This window comes from Lissotriton helveticus, chromosome 3_2, assembly GCF_964261635.1.
Source record: "Lissotriton helveticus chromosome 3_2, aLisHel1.1, whole genome shotgun sequence".
NCBI lineage: Eukaryota > Metazoa > Chordata > Amphibia > Caudata > Salamandridae > Lissotriton > Lissotriton helveticus.
In genome coordinates, this window is record NC_136062.1 from 467,105,661 (window position 1) to 467,124,043 (window position 18,383).

At 43.8% G+C, this 18,383-nt stretch overlaps 1 protein-coding gene across 1 annotated transcript in view; it reads right to left on the minus strand.

The window, feature by feature from the left end:
- Nucleotides 1–996: 996 nt before the first annotated feature.
- Nucleotides 997–18,383, minus strand: part of LOC144826173 (embryonic protein UVS.2-like) — a 160,600-nt gene continuing 143,213 nt past the window's right edge. Inside the window, exons 8-13 of the mRNA XM_078684568.1 lie at nucleotides 13,308–13,435; nucleotides 10,987–11,102; nucleotides 10,634–10,859; nucleotides 9,779–9,897; nucleotides 9,422–9,647; nucleotides 997–1,666 (exon numbers count right to left, since the gene is read on the minus strand). Of these exons, the coding sequence (XP_078540694.1) occupies nucleotides 1,662–1,666; nucleotides 9,422–9,647; nucleotides 9,779–9,897; nucleotides 10,634–10,859; nucleotides 10,987–11,102; nucleotides 13,308–13,435 (820 nt within the window). The 3' untranslated portion in view covers nucleotides 997–1,661. The remainder of the gene's footprint in view (nucleotides 1,667–9,421; nucleotides 9,648–9,778; nucleotides 9,898–10,633; nucleotides 10,860–10,986; nucleotides 11,103–13,307; nucleotides 13,436–18,383) is intronic.

The window sequence follows — 18,383 nt, forward strand, 5'->3', positions numbered from 1 at the left end:
GGGGTCCCGAGGGGAACTGCCAATTTTATAGTGCACGAAGAACTAGGTACTCCCTATTTAAGTGACATCATAGCACTCCGGCCTTTAACATGTTAGTTGAAATGCTGGCTTAATAAGGATATACCGTTAAACCACCAGCTCTTGAGAGAAGCTTTATCATGGGACAATATGTTAAAAATCCCGGGCTAAAATACCTGAAAAACTGCTTCCTCGCATTGGGGCGCCTTGAACTTTTCTCGAACCCTGACTCTATCACCGTAGCTGACGTAGAGTTCGTGAAGAACACCTTTTCTCTTTCGCAGAACCTACAGCGTGAGGAGGCGGAACTAAACAAAAGCAGTGTTCGAAAATATGTTGTTTTACAATCTACATTCAGCATGGAACCTTATTTGTCCTGGCCAATGTCGAGCTTTGACAATTAGGTTCCGTCTGGGTCTTTTTCATTTACTGCTAGCAGTTCCAAAAGGTAGCCACCAAGGCCAAGTGCTACCGTGCTGCGGCTGCGACCATGTGTCTCCGCAGGACTTGGTGCACTTTTTATTTATTTGTCCGTTTTATGATACACCTCGGAGGGTTTATCTTAAGCCTGTTCTTAAAAAATTTAATTTTACCCAGGTTAGACCTGCACTTTGTTATTTACAGCTGCTAAATCACAAATGCTCCTTATTTGTAATCAGTTTTTTAAAACTAGCCCTAAAATTTAGAAACAGTATGGAGGGTTAAAATGCCTAGAATTGTTGTAAATCTTTGCACCAGATTAATTGTGTTTTATATTTCTGGATAAGGGGTTTTTAGATATCTGGTTTTAATGATGATGTTTTTATCAAATTGTGCTTTTATGGTTGTTTTGTGTAAATAACCGAATAAAGATTTTTCTGACTTTTCTGACATGATACGTAATTTTTATTGTGTATTCTGAAAACATAGTTTAACCAGTCTTATTTCACATGTCAATGTAACTTTATTTGGTTATTCCTTTCTCACACTCATGTATTACAGTGACAGCAGAGTACACATTTCAGACCAGGGGTCCATATCTCAAGCCGGGTGATCAGACCTCTACAGAAGAGGATTGCACAACAGCACACATTATCAAACCACTAGAGGCTTGTTGCCCCTTGCTGTTGCTCCATTTAAGGCACTGACACTCTGCTTAGATGCTCTTCTGAGTGTGTGCCATGTTTAATGCAACTGCTAGGAAAATATATTTGCTCTTCAAAAACAAACTCCCAAAGCAAGAAAAAAAAAGCACTCTGGGATGTTGAGGTCATGCCCCTGGTTTCATCTCTGAGACTAGAATAATCACCCTAAATAGAGTGGATGTTTTGAGACACTTTACGAATTTTCCATCTGTCCAAGGTTTCCGTTTGAGGAGCCAGTGAGAGGTCCGCCAGTGGAAACATGGCAGTTCTGTGACTCTATATTGAGTCTGGAAACTCAGGTTTCAGGGATGGAACATCCACCAATTCTTTTGATGAAATATCCTTTCTAACAAACTCTAAATGAGGGCCTCTATTCACAACACCAGGATGAAAAGTCAAAACTATCTGACGTGTCAGACGATGTAACATAAAATGATGTAGGAGCTTCTTCTCTTGAGATGGAGACTCTGGCAGATTCAATCTTCTCTGAGTCAATGTGTGCAGCATCTCTTCTTAGGCTTACACTGCAATAAGAGAGAGGGAGAGAAATGTCAGTTGTGGAGTGGGTCAGGGGTACACCTTACCGGAGAGGGTTCATAGTTGTGGTGAGAGAGCTAGTCACGCATATACATAACAGGTTTAGATCTATTTGACATAACACATTGTTTCCTCCCAATCAGTTCAGATTTATGCAACATTATAGTCATTGGGCTTCTGATGATTACAGGCTGTCCACAGTTAGTTGACTGGTTTCTGCTGGGTGGATGTATCTGTACACCACAGCTCACATATGAGAGTGGTGCATGTGTAAGAAGGTTGTCTTGACCCATTCCAGCCTGAAGAAGGACTCCTTTCCTCCACTTCAGTAAAGCTGGTGTCTACAGACCCCACAGGTTCTTCACCTTGCCAGAGCTTCACTGATGGGGAACCTGTTTCTTTACAGCCATGATGTTTCCCGTTCAATCACATTTTAAGAAAAATAGATTCACTAGTTGGTCTAGGCTGTTTGCAGTTGGGTCAGGGTATGTCAACAAACACTGGAGTTGTAAGGAGCTGATTCCTTGCCCAGTCAGGCACAGACTGAAGCTATACGTAGCTCCTAAATACCAGGTGCAGCAAAGACCCTCCTGGAACTGGTAAACACACGCATGCAGTTAAAACTTCTAAGGTGGCCCTTAGCAGCTTTTAGGTCAGGCAGCTGAATATGTGAGGTGCAGGGTGGGATATAAAGCACTGCAGTGCGTCATGTGACTGGTAGTGAGTTTTTAGACTCTTGACTCTATGTAACAGCCATCTTAATGGTAGACTTGGAGCTAAAACTCTGCATTTTTAGATTTAGAGAGAGCGACTGCCCTCTTATTTCTAGGTGTGGTACTATAATCCTATTATTTTTAGACTTTGTGCTACATCCTCAATTCTAGAATTTGTGCTATAACCTTTTCATTTCTCGACTCAGTACTATGTCCCTCTGAGTTCTAGTCTCAGGGCAACACACGTCTTAATTCTAGACTCAGTGTTAAAACCCTCTTCTAGGTTCTATTATATGACCCTCAACTCTACATTCAGTGATTTATACTCTTCTACTACTAAATTCAGTCACATACTCTTCTAGCGCCTATAGTCAGTGTTATAACCCTCCTAGCCTCGAGCTATGCTCTTTAGTCATCACTTTTCAGTGTCTCATGACAGGTGAAGTAATTTGGTGGAGAAGGAAATGGCTGATGTAGACTGACTAGAAAGAATGCTGAGTTTATCCAGCGATGGAGAGGTAAAGAAAATAGATAAAATTGGTCAGTCCAAGTTAACGATCGATGATCCATTGAAGGCAGAATTAAAGGGAAACTAAGTGGTGAAGGGTTGCTCCTGTCTGTACACTGTAAGAGCTGGCTTCGTGGAACATTACATGAAAAGCTACCTATGCTCCAAAAACGTGTAAGGGACTAGTACCCAACATCCTCACTCAAGAACCCTGCTAACTGGACCCTGAGACCTTTGTGCACTTTATCTACAGTGGAACTTCTTCTGTGTATTTCATGTTATGTTATATTATATTGATTTGTATAGCAATCTAATCACCTGAGAGGATATCAAGACGCTTCCTGATATTGATAGAGCTCAGCATCGGAAATTAAATACCTCAGGATACTGGGACTATATCATTTAGCAAATTGGTTTGTGAATCACAATGCCCATAGTGTGAATCCATGTGATTCGCAAGAAGGAAGTGGCATGAAAGAATCATGACGGGACATGATGGAAGGCTGGGTCGGCTGAAACGGCTCATGTGTGGGGACGGGCGTGCACAGGAGGTCGGGGTATCCGCGGGCTGCATAAAAAAAAGAATAAATAAAACTTACCTTACCACCGCCTGGTCCCGCGTCTTCTTTTCTGCTCACCTGTGTCCGACTCCAGGTCGGAACAGGAAGCAGGCAGCCAGGCTCCCACCCCTAGGCCAATCACAATGCTCTATGGAGCATTGTGATTGGTCTAAGTGCCGTGACACGGTACTCAGCAAGGGCTGGAGGGGTGGGCATTTTCTCTTGCAGGCCGCAATGCAGCCCTGCATGGAGAACAGGGAAGTGTGCATGACTGTTTTGGGTGGCCCGAGAGGGTCGACCAAACAGTCATTGATCAGTCAGGAGTGGGGAAACCACTCCTCCCCTGTCCTGCTCTGAGAGCAGAGCAGCCCCGCCCACCATAAAAAAAGTAAAATGGTAATAACTAAAAGTTGTTACGATTTTATGTTTTTGCTTCTCACGCTGCGAGAAAGCAGTGAGGCGATGCTCCTCCGCCATAGCGGAAGAGCCACCACTGATGGAAGGACATGTATCAGTGCTGTGCAATCACAATGTGCACTACAAAAGAGAGGTGTCCACTCACAAAGTAGAACCTGACCATACCAGGTGCTTGCACTTTGTGAATGAGACATGCTATGATTGGGGCAAGGAGAGGGAGAGCCGACAGTGGTTCAGGAGCCTGTTGCATGTGTCTCCAGATGCCAATATGTATTATGTCAATGACTTTTTTTAAACATGACAGCTCCTGGGTTTTAAGTGACAGAGGACGCCATGTCTGGTGTGCCTCGAAGGTCTTAACCATTTTGTGGGGTTCACAAGTGGATTCCTGCCTTAATAATAACATTAATAGAACAGAGATTCTTAGATTCCTACTGTATATACGTTTTGCACTCTATTGGATTAATACATCTGATAGTGCAAAAGTTCTAAGTTTTCCATATAGATGCTGCACACAAACAATGCTTAGTACATAGAGAACATGGTACTCCTGTGTTCTCTGTGTTGGTGTGCGCCTTGCGATGCAGCACCTAATACGTTTATGAAGAACAGAAATATGAATACGTTTAGAACACATGATTGTACTGCGCTACCTATGATTGTACTGCACTGCCCATGATTGTACTGCATTACCTCTGACCGTACTGCACTGCCTATGATATTACTGCACTGCCTATGATTGTACTGCACTGCCTATGATTGTACTGCACTGCCTATATTACCGCGCTACCTATGATTGTACTGCGTTACCTCTGACCGTACTGCACTGCCTATGATTGTACTGCACTACCTATGATTGTACTGCGCTACCTATGATTGTACTGCGCTACCTATGATTGTACTGCACTGCCCATGATTGTACTGCATACCTCTGACGCTACTGCACTGCCTATGATATTACTGCACTGCCTATGATATTACTGCACTGCCTATGATTGTACTGCACTGCCTATGATTGTACTGCGCTACCTATGTTTGTACTGCACTACCTATGAGTGTACTGCATTACCTCTGACCGTACTGCACTGCACTGCCTATGATTGTACTGCACTGCCCATGATTGTACTACACTGCCTATGATTGTACTGCGCTACCTATGATTGTACTGCGCTACCTATGATTGTACTGCACTGCCTATGATTGTACTGTATACCTCTGACCGTACTGCACTGCCTATGATTGTACTGCACTACCTATGATTGTACTGCGCTACCTATGATTGTACTGCACTGCCTATGATTGTACTGCATTACCTATGACCGTACTGCACTGCCTATGATTGTACTGCACTACCTATGATTGTACTGCGCTACCTATGATTGTACTGCACTGCCTATGATTGTACTGTATACCTCTGACCGTACTGCACTGCCTATGATTGTACTGCACTACCTATGATTGTACTGCGCTACCTATGATTGTACTGCACTGCCTATGATTGTACTGCATTACCTATGACCGTACTGCACTGCCTATGATTGTACTGCACTACCTATGATTGTACTGCGCTACCTATGATTGTACTGCACTGCCTATGATTGTACTGCATTACCTATGACCGTACTGCACTGCCTATGATTGTACTGCACTACCTATGATTGTACTGCACTACCTATGATTGTACTGCGCTACCTATGATTGTACTGCACTGCCTATGATTGTACTGTATACCTCTGACCGTACTGCACTGCCTATGTTTGTACTGCACTACCTATGAGTGTACTGGATTGCCTATGATTGTACTGCGCTACCTATGATTGTACTGAACTGCTTATGATTGTACTGCACTCCCGATGATTGTACTGCACTGCCTATATTACCGCGCTACCTATGATTGTACTGCGTTACCTCTGACCGTACTGCACTGCCTATGATTGTACTGCACTACCTATGATTGTACTGCGCTACCTATGATTGTACTGCACTGCCTATGATTGTACTGTATACCTCTGACCGTACTGCACTGCCTATGATTGTACTGCACTACCTATGATTGTACTGCGCTACCTATGATTGTACTGCGCTACCTATGATTGTACTGAACTGCTTATGATTGTACTGCACTCCCGATGATTGTACTGCACTGCCTATATTACCGCGCTACCTATGATTGTACTGCGTTACCTCTGACCGTACTGCACTGCCTATGATTGTACTGCATTGCCTATGATTGTACTGCATTACCTATGATCGTACTGCACTGCTTATGATTGTACTGCACTGCCTATAATATTACTGCACTTCCTATTGTTTGTAAGAGCAGGTTTCTGCAACCAGTGTTATGCTTGTGCCAACCAATACTCTGCTTGTCCTGTTTTACATTTTTATGGTTGTCATTTGCAGTCAGACTCTCGTCTTTGTCAGGTTTATCATTTGTAAGATTAGGTTTTTGTGTTTGATGTCTTGCTTATTGCAACCAATTGTCGGCTTCTCCTATTTATTATGTGTCTGATTGGATTTTGCAAACAGTGCTCTGCTTTCCCACATGGCATGTCTTCTTATTACAGAACCAGCCAACTGTTTGCCCCACGTGTTAAGCCCAGTGTGTGAGCTATGCTACATAGGGGTATTGCTAGACAGAGGAGGACAAATGAGAGTCCACTTGTGGGACACAGACAAGCATGCTGTGAGATGATTGAAAGGACACATGGTGCAGTTTCTAAGAAGACAGAAGGGTAAAGCTTTGCTGCAAAATGTTGTCTTCTTTATCTTTGCTGAAACCTGGCACAGTTGTAAACCTCATTTATTTATTTCATGTATTTCTAGAGCGCAACGTTCATCCCCAAAGGGATATCACCGCGTTAGAACGTATGCTACCTTGCAACTTGCCTTACACTCAGTTATAGGGGAAATATTCAGGTCTTCATCTCTTCCGGAAAGTAGCATGGTCCAAGGTCGGACGTAGATCAACAAGCAGCGAACTCCAGAGTACAGCAGCCAAATGGGTGAAAGAGTGACCACCCAGCCTGTTTTTGTTAATGCGTTTAGCGTTAACCAACACTAAATTAACCAAGAAAAAAGCTTGTAAAGGTTTATGGAAAGCCAGAATAGTCAGTCCAGTGTCATATATAGTTTTGTAGACATGACACACCACCTTGAATTTAGCTCTCTTACGAACAGGTAGCCAATGAAGTGAATGTAGGGAGAGAGAAGCTCAGCTTTTTGGGCCCTTTTACAGATTAGTCTGGCTGCTGCATTTTGAATGGACTGCAGACAGTTAAATATAAAATGAGCCATTCCAAAAAATAGAGCATTGCCATAATCCAGCTTATTCATAATCTGTGCCTGGATTTATGTCCTTCATCATTCCACTGGAATACAGCAAAATATATTACAAAAATGTGTATGGAGACCAAAACATTTGCCACAGGTAGCATTTGCCTGGTCCTGCATGGAAAGGGAAACTCCCAAAGCAAGAGTAAGGAAAATCAAGAATCACAGATTCTTTGCTGCTTTCCTTGGTTCTGGTACAGTGCCCGGGGCAAAGGCTATTACGAATTGTCCCATATACTACGAGCCACGCCAAACAGTAAGATCTCCAGGGCATATCATTAACGTTCAGCGATAAATATTGCAGAGAGCGCGTAGCGTGATTTTGTTTAACGCCGGCTACCGCATGAATAAATCGGCGAGATATTGAGTTATTTACAACGCTTATCTCCACGGCGATGAGAAATCCGGCGATAGCGGCGAAATACAGGTTTATCGCTGTGTATCCAGTGATAAACCTGCATCAATAGGGGAATCCTTAGTGATGGGGAATGTGGATTTTGCCCTACAATCCACCTCCCATGTGAAAGATAGTCAAGCCAGGATTTTCACAGATGTAAAATACCGGCGATAACCGCAGTTAGAGTGGCTGTTAATATCGCTATATGTGTCCTGTGCGGGCTAGTAAATACCCCGAAGGCCAGATAGCGATATTTCTAATGTTGTTTTGCTAGGGAATGCCTACTTTGCATCTTATTAGAGATGCGATGCAAGGCGTAAGGAAACCAGTGCTAAGACAATGAAACACGCGCTAGCATGTCCTTACTCATACTGCGATGCCTCTATCGCCACTTTTCGGCCGAACGCGGCTGCTAAAGTGGTGATAATAGGCTTCATAATATGCCCCTCCGTCTCTCCTGTATTAAGCTTTAAACAGTGCACTTGCATCCAGGTGGCTACTTCTGACTAACATCCAATGAGGTTCTCTCTGGACCCAATGAGATATGTTAGGGCAGTGTGAGCTCTCCTGTGAATAAATGCAAGACATCTTGCTTTGGAATCGGAGTAGAGTGTGTCGAAGCACCAGCCATTGCTAGAGGTGCAACTGAAGTATTGCATCATAGTGTCCTAATATTTGCATTGCATCAAAAGAGTAAAATTCATATTGTTATTTTATTGGTTTGGGAATAAATATGTGATTGCTACAGTGTTGTGTCTAGACAACATTCCATAGTGTGAGGTGTTTTTTCTTTCATTTTTTTCCCACCCCAGTAAACTCGAACCCTGCCAGAGTCTTTATAGTGATTTGTAGCTCCAAGTATCTGTGGCCAAGTTGAGATAAGAGCATCTCAGTTGTAGGTAAACTTTTCACCTGCAAGATGGCTATCTTTGTGACTATAAAGTGGTCTTTACCTTGTGGCGGAGACGCGATAAAGATCACAACCATGGATGGATTGGAACATGATAGTGAGTATGAGTTGAGGGTATGAGAGAAGGACTGCAAAGAAGTGCCACAGTCACGTCGTTGACAGTTATGGTTGGCTCTCACACTGTTGCACAATCATATTATGGTGCTTCAAGCCTTCACTGAGAAGTAACGGAGAGTAGCCAGGGGTGTGCAACAGAGTCCAGGAAGGATATGATGGATCCTCGATCATGGTTTATGGTTCTCAGGGATAGTTGAACATGTTCCATTGCCTAGAGCCATACTCCTTGGAGACCCTGGCCTGTGCTTTTGTCATCAGAGATCTAGTTCAAAGGTTTTTTGTGACATGCCTAAAAGGAGTTGCTACACAGTGGTAGTCCATCGTTTGCGAGTATCATTGTCGTTTGTGCTAAAATATTTTTTGTGAGTGGTGGAGTTCTCTCGATTTGATTTTAAACCCCACTTGAAACATGGTATAGAGACTTTAAGGTGAGTTTCTTTTAATCAAACCTTCTATTGTAAAGGCAAGTTTAGCTGTGTGATTTTGCACCAGTGATTCTTGTCACATTATTCATCAAACAACAATTGTTGTCTTTTATTTTGTGGGTTACCAAAGTATGAAAATTGTTCGGCAGATTCACCCAACTAGTAAATTGAACTCATGGCTAGTACCTGAGCAGCTTCTGTGGCCATTTGTGGTAAGCTTGGCCTGTTTTTTTTTTAAGTTCTAAATATTCCTGAAAACATTCTTACATGAAACATATAATAAAGTACCACACAATACAATACAACATACTAGAACTTAACAAAACTTAGCACACCAAAGCATTCAGCACGCCTCCTCTTACCGAAGGTGTAGGTAGCCTGGAAGCCTTTCTTCTGGTCTGAACTGTCACTGTGGAACTGAAGCAGCAATGAGTTCCCACTGGACACCACTGATGGGACTGGACCTGATCCACAATATCGTCCAATCAGTGGATCCTTGTTTGTGGGGCCGTTGTAGATAACCAGGTAGTCTGCGCGGCAGGTGGTCACGCTGGGCTCCAAGTCAAAGGAAGTGAACGTCAATGAAATCTACAATATAAGACACAAAAGAGAAGGAGTCTTATTCAGGAGTAATGTTGTGTCATCACAATCTTCTACCAATTGACATGGTATAATAGGCTCTTCCAGTGCAAAAGTAAAGAGTGTGTTGTGCTACTGACCTTGTTCCCTGATGGGGCCGAGATGTAGTACCCACAGTCCAAACTGGCTGGGTAGTTCTGAGGATAGTTTTCTGATGTGACGGTACCTGGTGAAGTACTGTACGCATGGGCACAAACAACTGGAAAACAAGGAGAGAGACAACATCAAACATCCAGAAACCTCTAACTGCAATCACCAGCTATGTTCCAGGTGCACCACTTTGTTCCAAACACTCTAGCAATATGCAGCAATGATTCACTAGTGCTTGTAAGAAGTGACATTATTTATGCATCCATTCATTCCCTCCAAACCAATTTTTGGACAGGACTACGGGCTGCACAGTGCTGCTTGGTGACAGCAGTGGCAGGCATTGTCTACTCATTATAAGGGTAGCATGTCAGAATACCATTGACAAAACTACTGTCTGACATATATATTGTGTCTTGAATATTGTTTACAAACATTTCATCCAATTGAGTGGGATTTTCTATTATGAACTCCAAAGTGGCAATATTTATGTAATTCCATTAAGACACAGTATTTGTTACAGATGATATTTTGTGAGAGATACTCTGGTATCAGACCCATGATAATAGCATAAACATAAAAATTCCATACATGTAAATTCCATCATGTCTCATAGTGATAGCTTATCCTGGATGGGCACTTTGCCTCGATGATCGTTTCACTCCTTTTTTATTACATGTATCTGTTCATTCAATGAAAACATTGTATGCAGATCTAGATAGGGCCAATGCTATCGCAATGTGTTTTAAAGTGATTCAAATATTAGTCTATGAAGGTGGAATGAGCTAGTTTTCCATTCAAGCACTCGATCACCTGGTGACTAAGATAAAAAACAGAAAGTCTCCTACCGTTCTGGTAGTAGGCGTTAAACCCGCTGGCAGAGATGGCTCCATTGGTAACAAACTGCAGCAGCATGACATTTGTTGAAGACACCACTGGGGGCACACTACCTCTCCCACAGGCTTTGTTCAGTAAGACAGGGGAGTCTTTGGTCATCCCATCATAAACCCTGACATAATCAGACTCACAGTTTGGAGAGGATTCAATATCGAAGGCGTTAAATGTGAGCAAAATCTGAAAGACAAGGCAGAGAAGTGGCTTGGCATCAGGACACTGTCCTAGAGTCTTCAATATCAAGGGAGTCTTTCATATCAAAGTTGCAAACCTCCACTGTCTGAAAAAGAACTTTCTGCAGACATACCTTTGCAGCATTAACTCGAATCAGATAAGAACAGTCAGTATTGCTTGGGTACTGTGAAGGGTAATTGGTAGAGTTCAGAAATCCAAAGCCCACCCTGGAGATTGTGCTGCACATATCTGAAAAGACAAATAAAGTAAAAGGGACCTTTAAAGAGCAGTTTTGTTCAGGCCTCATAACTACTGGAAGAAGCAGTAGAACACATTGGACAATGAACCTTTACATTTTCGCGATGTAGGTATTTCAGATAGAGACCATGATAGCACTATCATCAAAACCAGGGCAGCAGCACTTGCAGTACTGACAGGACAGAGTGTTGATGTCACACAGAGTGGACGGTTTGCGAACAAGTGGTAGGAGAGAATGCTGAGATCACAAGCAGGAGATGATACTGGGATAAGACAGAGAACAGAAACTACAGACCCGATGCTTGGATCACACTTCAACAAGGATGTTTAGATCACATGAAAACCAGGAAGCTGGAATCACATGGAAGAGAGGAGGTTGGGATCCCATGTAGAACAAGAACTCAAGTAGCATAGTGGAAAGGATGCTGGGATCACATGGAGGACAGGGTGTTGGGATCACTTGTATAGTGGATTCACATGGTGGAAAGGATGCTGAGATCAAATGGAGAGCATGATGCTGAGAGCCTAGGGAGGGGAATATACTGAGGCCACTTAAGGAACATTCTGCTGGGATCACATGGAGGACAGGATGGTGCAATCTCATGGAGGAGATGACGCTCATCTCACACGGTGCACAAGGAGAAGAGGGCACTGTAATCACATGGGGAAAAGGATGCTGAAGTAAAATGGATAGGAGAGTGGAGAAGGTGCAGGATCACTAGAGGAGATGATACTGGCACTGCTGGGAAGAGAGGCTGCAAGGATGACACAAGAAGAGAGGAAGCTTAGTTCCAGAGGATGAGAGAATGTCAGGGTCAACTGGAGTGCGGAATACTGAAATTAGATCATGGGATCACGTGGAGTAAAGGATGGTCTCTTGACACACATGGAGAACAGCATGATGTGATCCCACAGAAGAGAGGATAGGCAAAGAGAATTCTATGATAAAGAGAAATCACATGAAGTAGAGGATGCTGGGACCATAAGTGAGAAGGGGATAGTGTGATCACATGGAGAAGATACTGCACTCAGTTGCAAGGACTGGACGCTGGGATCACATACAGCACATCGAGCTGAATGTGTTGGCATCACTTCAACAATGTAATGCTGGGATTGCACAGAGGACATAATACAGAGGTAATTCACAGTAGAAGATGGGTCATATAAAGGAGGATTCTGCGATCACATGAAAGAAAGTGATACTAGATGGACTGGAGGAGCAGATGATCAGCTCGGATGAAGGGATCCACGATAGACGAGGATGATGACCTCCCATGAATGAGGGAATGATGAAGGGAGGAGATGCTATGATCACATGAAAGAGAGTTCTGGGATCACATGAAGGGACCAGATGCTATGATCAAATGAACAAGGGAATATGGGATCATATGAAGAGAGAGGATGCTATGATCGCATGAATAAGTTGATGCTAGACTCTTGTAAAGGAGTAGATGTAAGCAAAATATTCTGATACAAAGTGGAGATGGTGATACTGGGTTCACCTTGGAGAGAATAATGTGGACAGAGATGATATTGGGGTCACATGAAATAGTGGAATTTGGGATCACATAAAGTAAGATTCTGTGATCACATGAAAGGAAGTGATATTAAATTACACGTAGCAGAGGATGTTTAGATAAGATTAGAAGGCATAGAGAATGTTTAGGTAAAGTGTGATTACAAAGAGAAGATGATACAGTAATCACATAAAGGGAATGATGCTGATCTATGATGGGAGTGATGCATAGTAAATGAGAATGCTGGTATTTATTTAATCTCCGGGATGGGTGGAAACCACCTCGGGGGAAACATCCTTTACAACGCAACTTTTACCACGCAGTGCTTTTACATCACAACTTTTACAACGCAAACCATTACAACGCATTGTGCTGGGGGGCGCTCTAGGATAGGGAATAGATTTAATTTACTATCCAACACCTTCCCTAGTGTCCACGGGGACTGGAGTTGGAATAGTAAATTAAACTATTCACTATCCAGCATCTCCAAAGCGCTATTCGTTGTAATGGTATGCGTTGTAAAAACCGCGTTGTAAAAGCATGCGTGGTAAAAGCATGCGTTGTAACGTCATACATCCCCACCTCGGAGCAGTAGGAATGACACTGGGATGCCATAGGTGAAGAAGCATATTGAGCAAATCACAAATATCCAATTTAATCACAGAAAACTGCTACTTACCGCAGTTATATAGCCGGTTGATTTTAGCAAGATCCAAGTTGCTGAGACCAACTGTTTGCCCCATTTCTGCATTAGGGTTTTTTAAGGAAACAATTGTTGCCTGTCCGCTGGTCTTAGTGAATGCATACCTGGGGGGAATAAAGGCACAATCACTATACCCTCAGCGTCACATTTTGTAGATTGAGTCTGCATGCTGGTGCTCTGCTATAGGCTTGAGTGTAGTTTATTGTGATTTCATAGGAAAATCAAGCTTTTTGCAAGCTTCCATACTGACTTGAACACATCCAACATGACGTTCGTCTACTGTCTAACTAAAATAAAAACGTAATCCCACTAGCACCAAGCAGACTTGTTGTCCTCTTCCTGTCCAGGCCTGGAGTCTGGACCTAATACACTCTAATAGATCAGTCTTTAACCCCTTGTGGGCGGGGCTGTTTCCCCCTGCTGTGCTGGGGGGGAGTGCAAAGCGCACACAGTGCCCCGGTGCTCATGACGAGCTCGTGTGCGTAATGACCACACCCGTTCATTAGAACGCCCAGCACAGCAGGGGAATTACCCCCGCACCTGAGCGTTCGACGAGAACCGTGGCTCATGATGATCTGAGCTTGTCATGAGTGTGGGAGGGGTTAAGAAATCCTGGTTCAAAGAAAAACAGATCTGAACTTTCTACATTTCAAAAATGTCTGCAGAATCTTTGGCTCCAAATATCCTAAGTTTTCAAATGTGGTTACAACACCATATATTTTGAGCCTTGTTAAAATACATAACATTTATAGTTAATCCATGTTTCGACATCTTGACTGGTGGGATGTTTTTTACCTGAACATTGTATTTTTCACAAATACATCGATTTTGGACAGTTTTGGATAGCACTCAGGCATCTGGCCTCATAGACAGTTGAGTTCACAAACCTGGGTTCACTTTAATGTCAGTGAGATGCTCCACAGACTAAATACTCTTCTACTAATATTTGAATGTGACTCACAGAAAAGTTCTTATTGAATTTCTGCATAGTCCCATATCCAAAAGTGATATATAGATATCAAATTGTGAAGCTGTTTCTGCCTGGCATCCCAAATAGAACAGGGTTTACTGCTTGTTGTAAAATGTATTGGATTCTAATGTTCTGTAATGCCAATCTATCACCCAGTTCTGCAAATGAATAAAATACATCTTTGCTGCTATGCCTGCTTCTTCCTTGGCACACATCCTTATTTGTCCTGCTCTAAGACCCATCTCTCTTCCCTCCCCTGCTTGATTCCCATTCTCTATGGACATATTGCTGCCCAGTTGAAATGGTACACATTTTGGATTAGCTCTCCATAATTTTAACCTTCTAATTCAGTAAAAGGGCATTCTGAAGTGCAGCCCCTGTGAGGGGCAAATGGAACAACAGTGTTATTTAACATTATGTGACATAAGGCAAGGGAGTAATGTTCCACTGTATATCTAGTGTGTGTGTGTGTATAATATATATATATACATATATATATATATATATATATATATATATATATATATATATATATATATATATGTATATATTTATATATATATATATATATATGTATATATATAATAGATAGATAGATAGATTTTATTTATTTATTTATAAAGTTTTTATAGCGCAAACTTGACCCAAGAGGGTAGCAGAGCGCTTTACATTCAGGATCGTTGCGTTAAAATATACATCAGATACAAGAGCATAGTAAGATACAGTACACATAAGCAATGTTTCAAGACTTCGTAGGAGGGAGGGGAGGAAGGAGTAATAGCGGGGAGAAGAGGAGGAACTGTGCCCAAAGTCTGGCTGGGTAGGTGACAGTCAAGGGGGAAACCAAGGCCAATCTCCTCATTAGCTGTCTAGCAGCTCCACCGGTCAACAGCCATGTTGCTCAGGTCTCAGCATTCAGGAAAACCAATTTTTTAGTTTATTTGATTTGCGGCAGTTATATAGCGCTGTCTGGACCCGGAGGTATCAGAGTGCTTAACCAGAGGAATGTTGCAATACAGGGTACATGAAAAACGATTATGTAGTGCTGGCTAGACCCGGAGGTATCATAACGCTATAACAGAGGAACATTGCGCTACCAATTACAACAGTTACAATAGCGTAGTAAGGTACAGTAAATAAACAATGAGGTTGAGAGAATTTGTGGAAAAGGAGGGGAAGAAGGAGCCATAACAGGGAGACGAGGAAGAACTGTGTTCAATGTCCGGCTGGGTAGGTGATGGTCGAGGGGGAAAACCAGGGCCAATCTCCTCATTAGTTGTCTAGCAACTCCACCGGGCACCAGCCACGTTGCTCAGGTCTCAACGTTCAGTAAAACCAGATTTTAATAGATACATAAGCTACGAGGGTTGGTGTAAAAGAAGTCCCACTGAGGGTGACATGGTAGGGTAGGGAGCAGCAAGGCCTCCAGTTGGAAAGGGGGAGCACAGGAGCAAGCGCAGCTGCACTCACCGGATGAGCCGTATTCTGTGCAGTCGCCGGTTCTGTTGCATTCCTAGGGGAGCCGGTGGGGCCCCGCAGGGCATGAGGCCTCAAGGGTGGCAGACAGTCCAGAGAGGCAGGTCGGGCATAACTAGCACTGCAAGGCATCAATCTTGCCACTCGGAGCTTTGGTTCGTGCCTGGTGAGGCACCAGTTGGAGGCTGAAGAGCACCCTCGAGCTGCGGCCGTCCGGCCTTCTTGCCTCGCGCTGTCTTTGCATTGGGACAAAATGGCAGCCTCACTGAGGCTCCCACCTCCTGATTGCACTATGGCTCCTGACTGTCCCCTGTGTTGGAGGCCCCAAAGTAGCTGGATACCTTGTTGGGCTGCACTTTTTGGGGACGCATATGGTCCTCTCCCAGCCCCACACTTCTCCCTTTCACGCATGTGTCTCCTGCTTTGGAGAGGATGGGCCATATTGTCATATGGATAGCTTTGAAGGCTACTGGACTCAGACTCCCCCCTATCTTCTGAGTAGGCCCCCTGATTCTCAGGAACTCTTCGGCAGCGGGTTGCCTCATTGGTAAAGGACTACTGAGGTAAACAGATCTCCCAAAGTGTGCTGGTGACTAGGTCAGGCATGGGGTCAGGCAGGTCCCTCTGGGGATCCTACTTCATCTGGTGCACCCCAAGATCCCACGATGTGCCCCCCAAGCAGTCAATATTCCTATTGTGTGTACTGGGCAGGGGAATCCTCTGTGGTGCAGTGCGTAGGTGCCATCGCATTGCTGGGGGGGGGGGGCGGTCGCTCTCACCAGGGCTCAAGGAGGTCACAGAAGCTTACTGGTTCACCCCTGCAATGATCGCAGTCACTGGGGCCCCGTCTCTTGCACCGCGATCATCCGCTGGCAACCGGTGCTCTATGCTCCTCCTGGGGTGCTCCCTCATCTCCGGGCCCGCGTCTCAAAGGAGGCTGCCATTTTGCATTGGCAGAGGCGCAGCCCCACGATGTCCTCAAGCCGCCGCCGCCACCTCCTCTTTGCCGTGTGCCAGCAAACTGCCGGTCTCCAAATTACCAGAGGAGTCATCGCTGCATTCTCGTACCCGCCAGCCGCCAGGTAAAAGATGTCTTTTGGGAGCGGAGCGGAGCTATCTGTAGCGGGTGCCCAGCTGCCATGTTGACTAGGCAGCTGCGCTCCTGAGCCATTCTTACTTTGCCGCTCCAGGCTCTCCCCAGATAGAAAGATAGATAGATAGATAGATAGATACATAGATACGTAGATACATAGATAGAGTAAAGATTGATTTTTCTACTGAAAAACAGCAATGCAATATTAAAAAATAAATGGACTGTAACATTACACAATTACCATATGTCCTATGGTGTTAAATAATACTGTTTTTGCAAAGTATATACATATTGTCAGTGAAAATAAATCTGCCCAATAGCATAAGTTATTTACGGCAACTGTGCAAATAAACTTACATTTTTGTAATTATTTCGATAGTGGAATACTCAGATTCAAGATTCATTTGACATTACCACTCCGCCCTACGGTCTTGTGTTTTGAAAATGTTACCAGAACCATTTAATATAGCCCCATATCCCATACATAGATTTTCCATGCATATATATGTATGTATTTATGTATGCATATTCACTTATAACATAGGTTATAGTTAGGGTAGGTAATAAGATTTTAGATGACATTTAAAAATCGGTAGAAATTCACTGGATAAAACCCAAAAACCCAGTTAAAGTTCAAGTTCAAGTTCTAGAATTTATATAGCGCACTACTCACCCAGAGGGTCTCAAGGCGCTTGGGGAGGGGGTTCATTATTTATCGAATAGCCAGGTTTTAAGTTCTTTTCTGAAGGAGATGTGGTTCTGTGTAAGGCCGAGGTGAGTGGGGAGTGAGTTCCAGGTCTTGGCCGCCAGGTAGGAGAAGGATCTACCTCCCATGGTGGATCTTTGGATACGCGGAACTGCGGCGAGGCCTTGATTTGAGGATCTTAGTTGGCGGGTGGGTGTGTAGAAGGATAGTCGGGTGTTGAGGCATTCGGGCCCTAGTTTGTAGAGGGCCTTGTGTGCGTGGGTGAGGAGACGGAATGTTATTCTCTTGTTGACGGGAAGCCAGTGGAGGTCTTTCAGGTGGCCGGTAATGTGATCTTGGTGAGGGATGTCCAAAATGAGTCTCGCTGATGCGTTTTGGATGCGTTGGAGTTTTTTCTGTAATTTGGCTGTAATTCCGGCGTAGAGGGTGTTTCCGTAGTCTAGTCGGCTCGTAACCAGTGCGTGGGTGACAGTCTTTCTTGTCTCGGTGGGGATCCAATGGAAGATTTTTTTGAGCATACGAAGTACGTTGAAGCAGGAGGATGAGACGGCGTTGACTTGTCTGGTCATCGAGAGGGAGGAGTCTAGGATGAAGCCTAGGTTACGTGCGTGGTCTGTGGGTATGGGTGCTGAGCCTAGATCCGAAGGCCACCATGAGTCATCCCAGGCAGAGGGGGATGATCCTAGGATGAGCACTTCCGTTTTGTCTGAGTTAAGTTTTAGGCGGCTGTTTTTCATCCATATGGCTACTTCTTTCATGCCTTCGTGAAGATTGGTTTTGGCGGTGTTGGGGTCTTTGGTGAGGGAA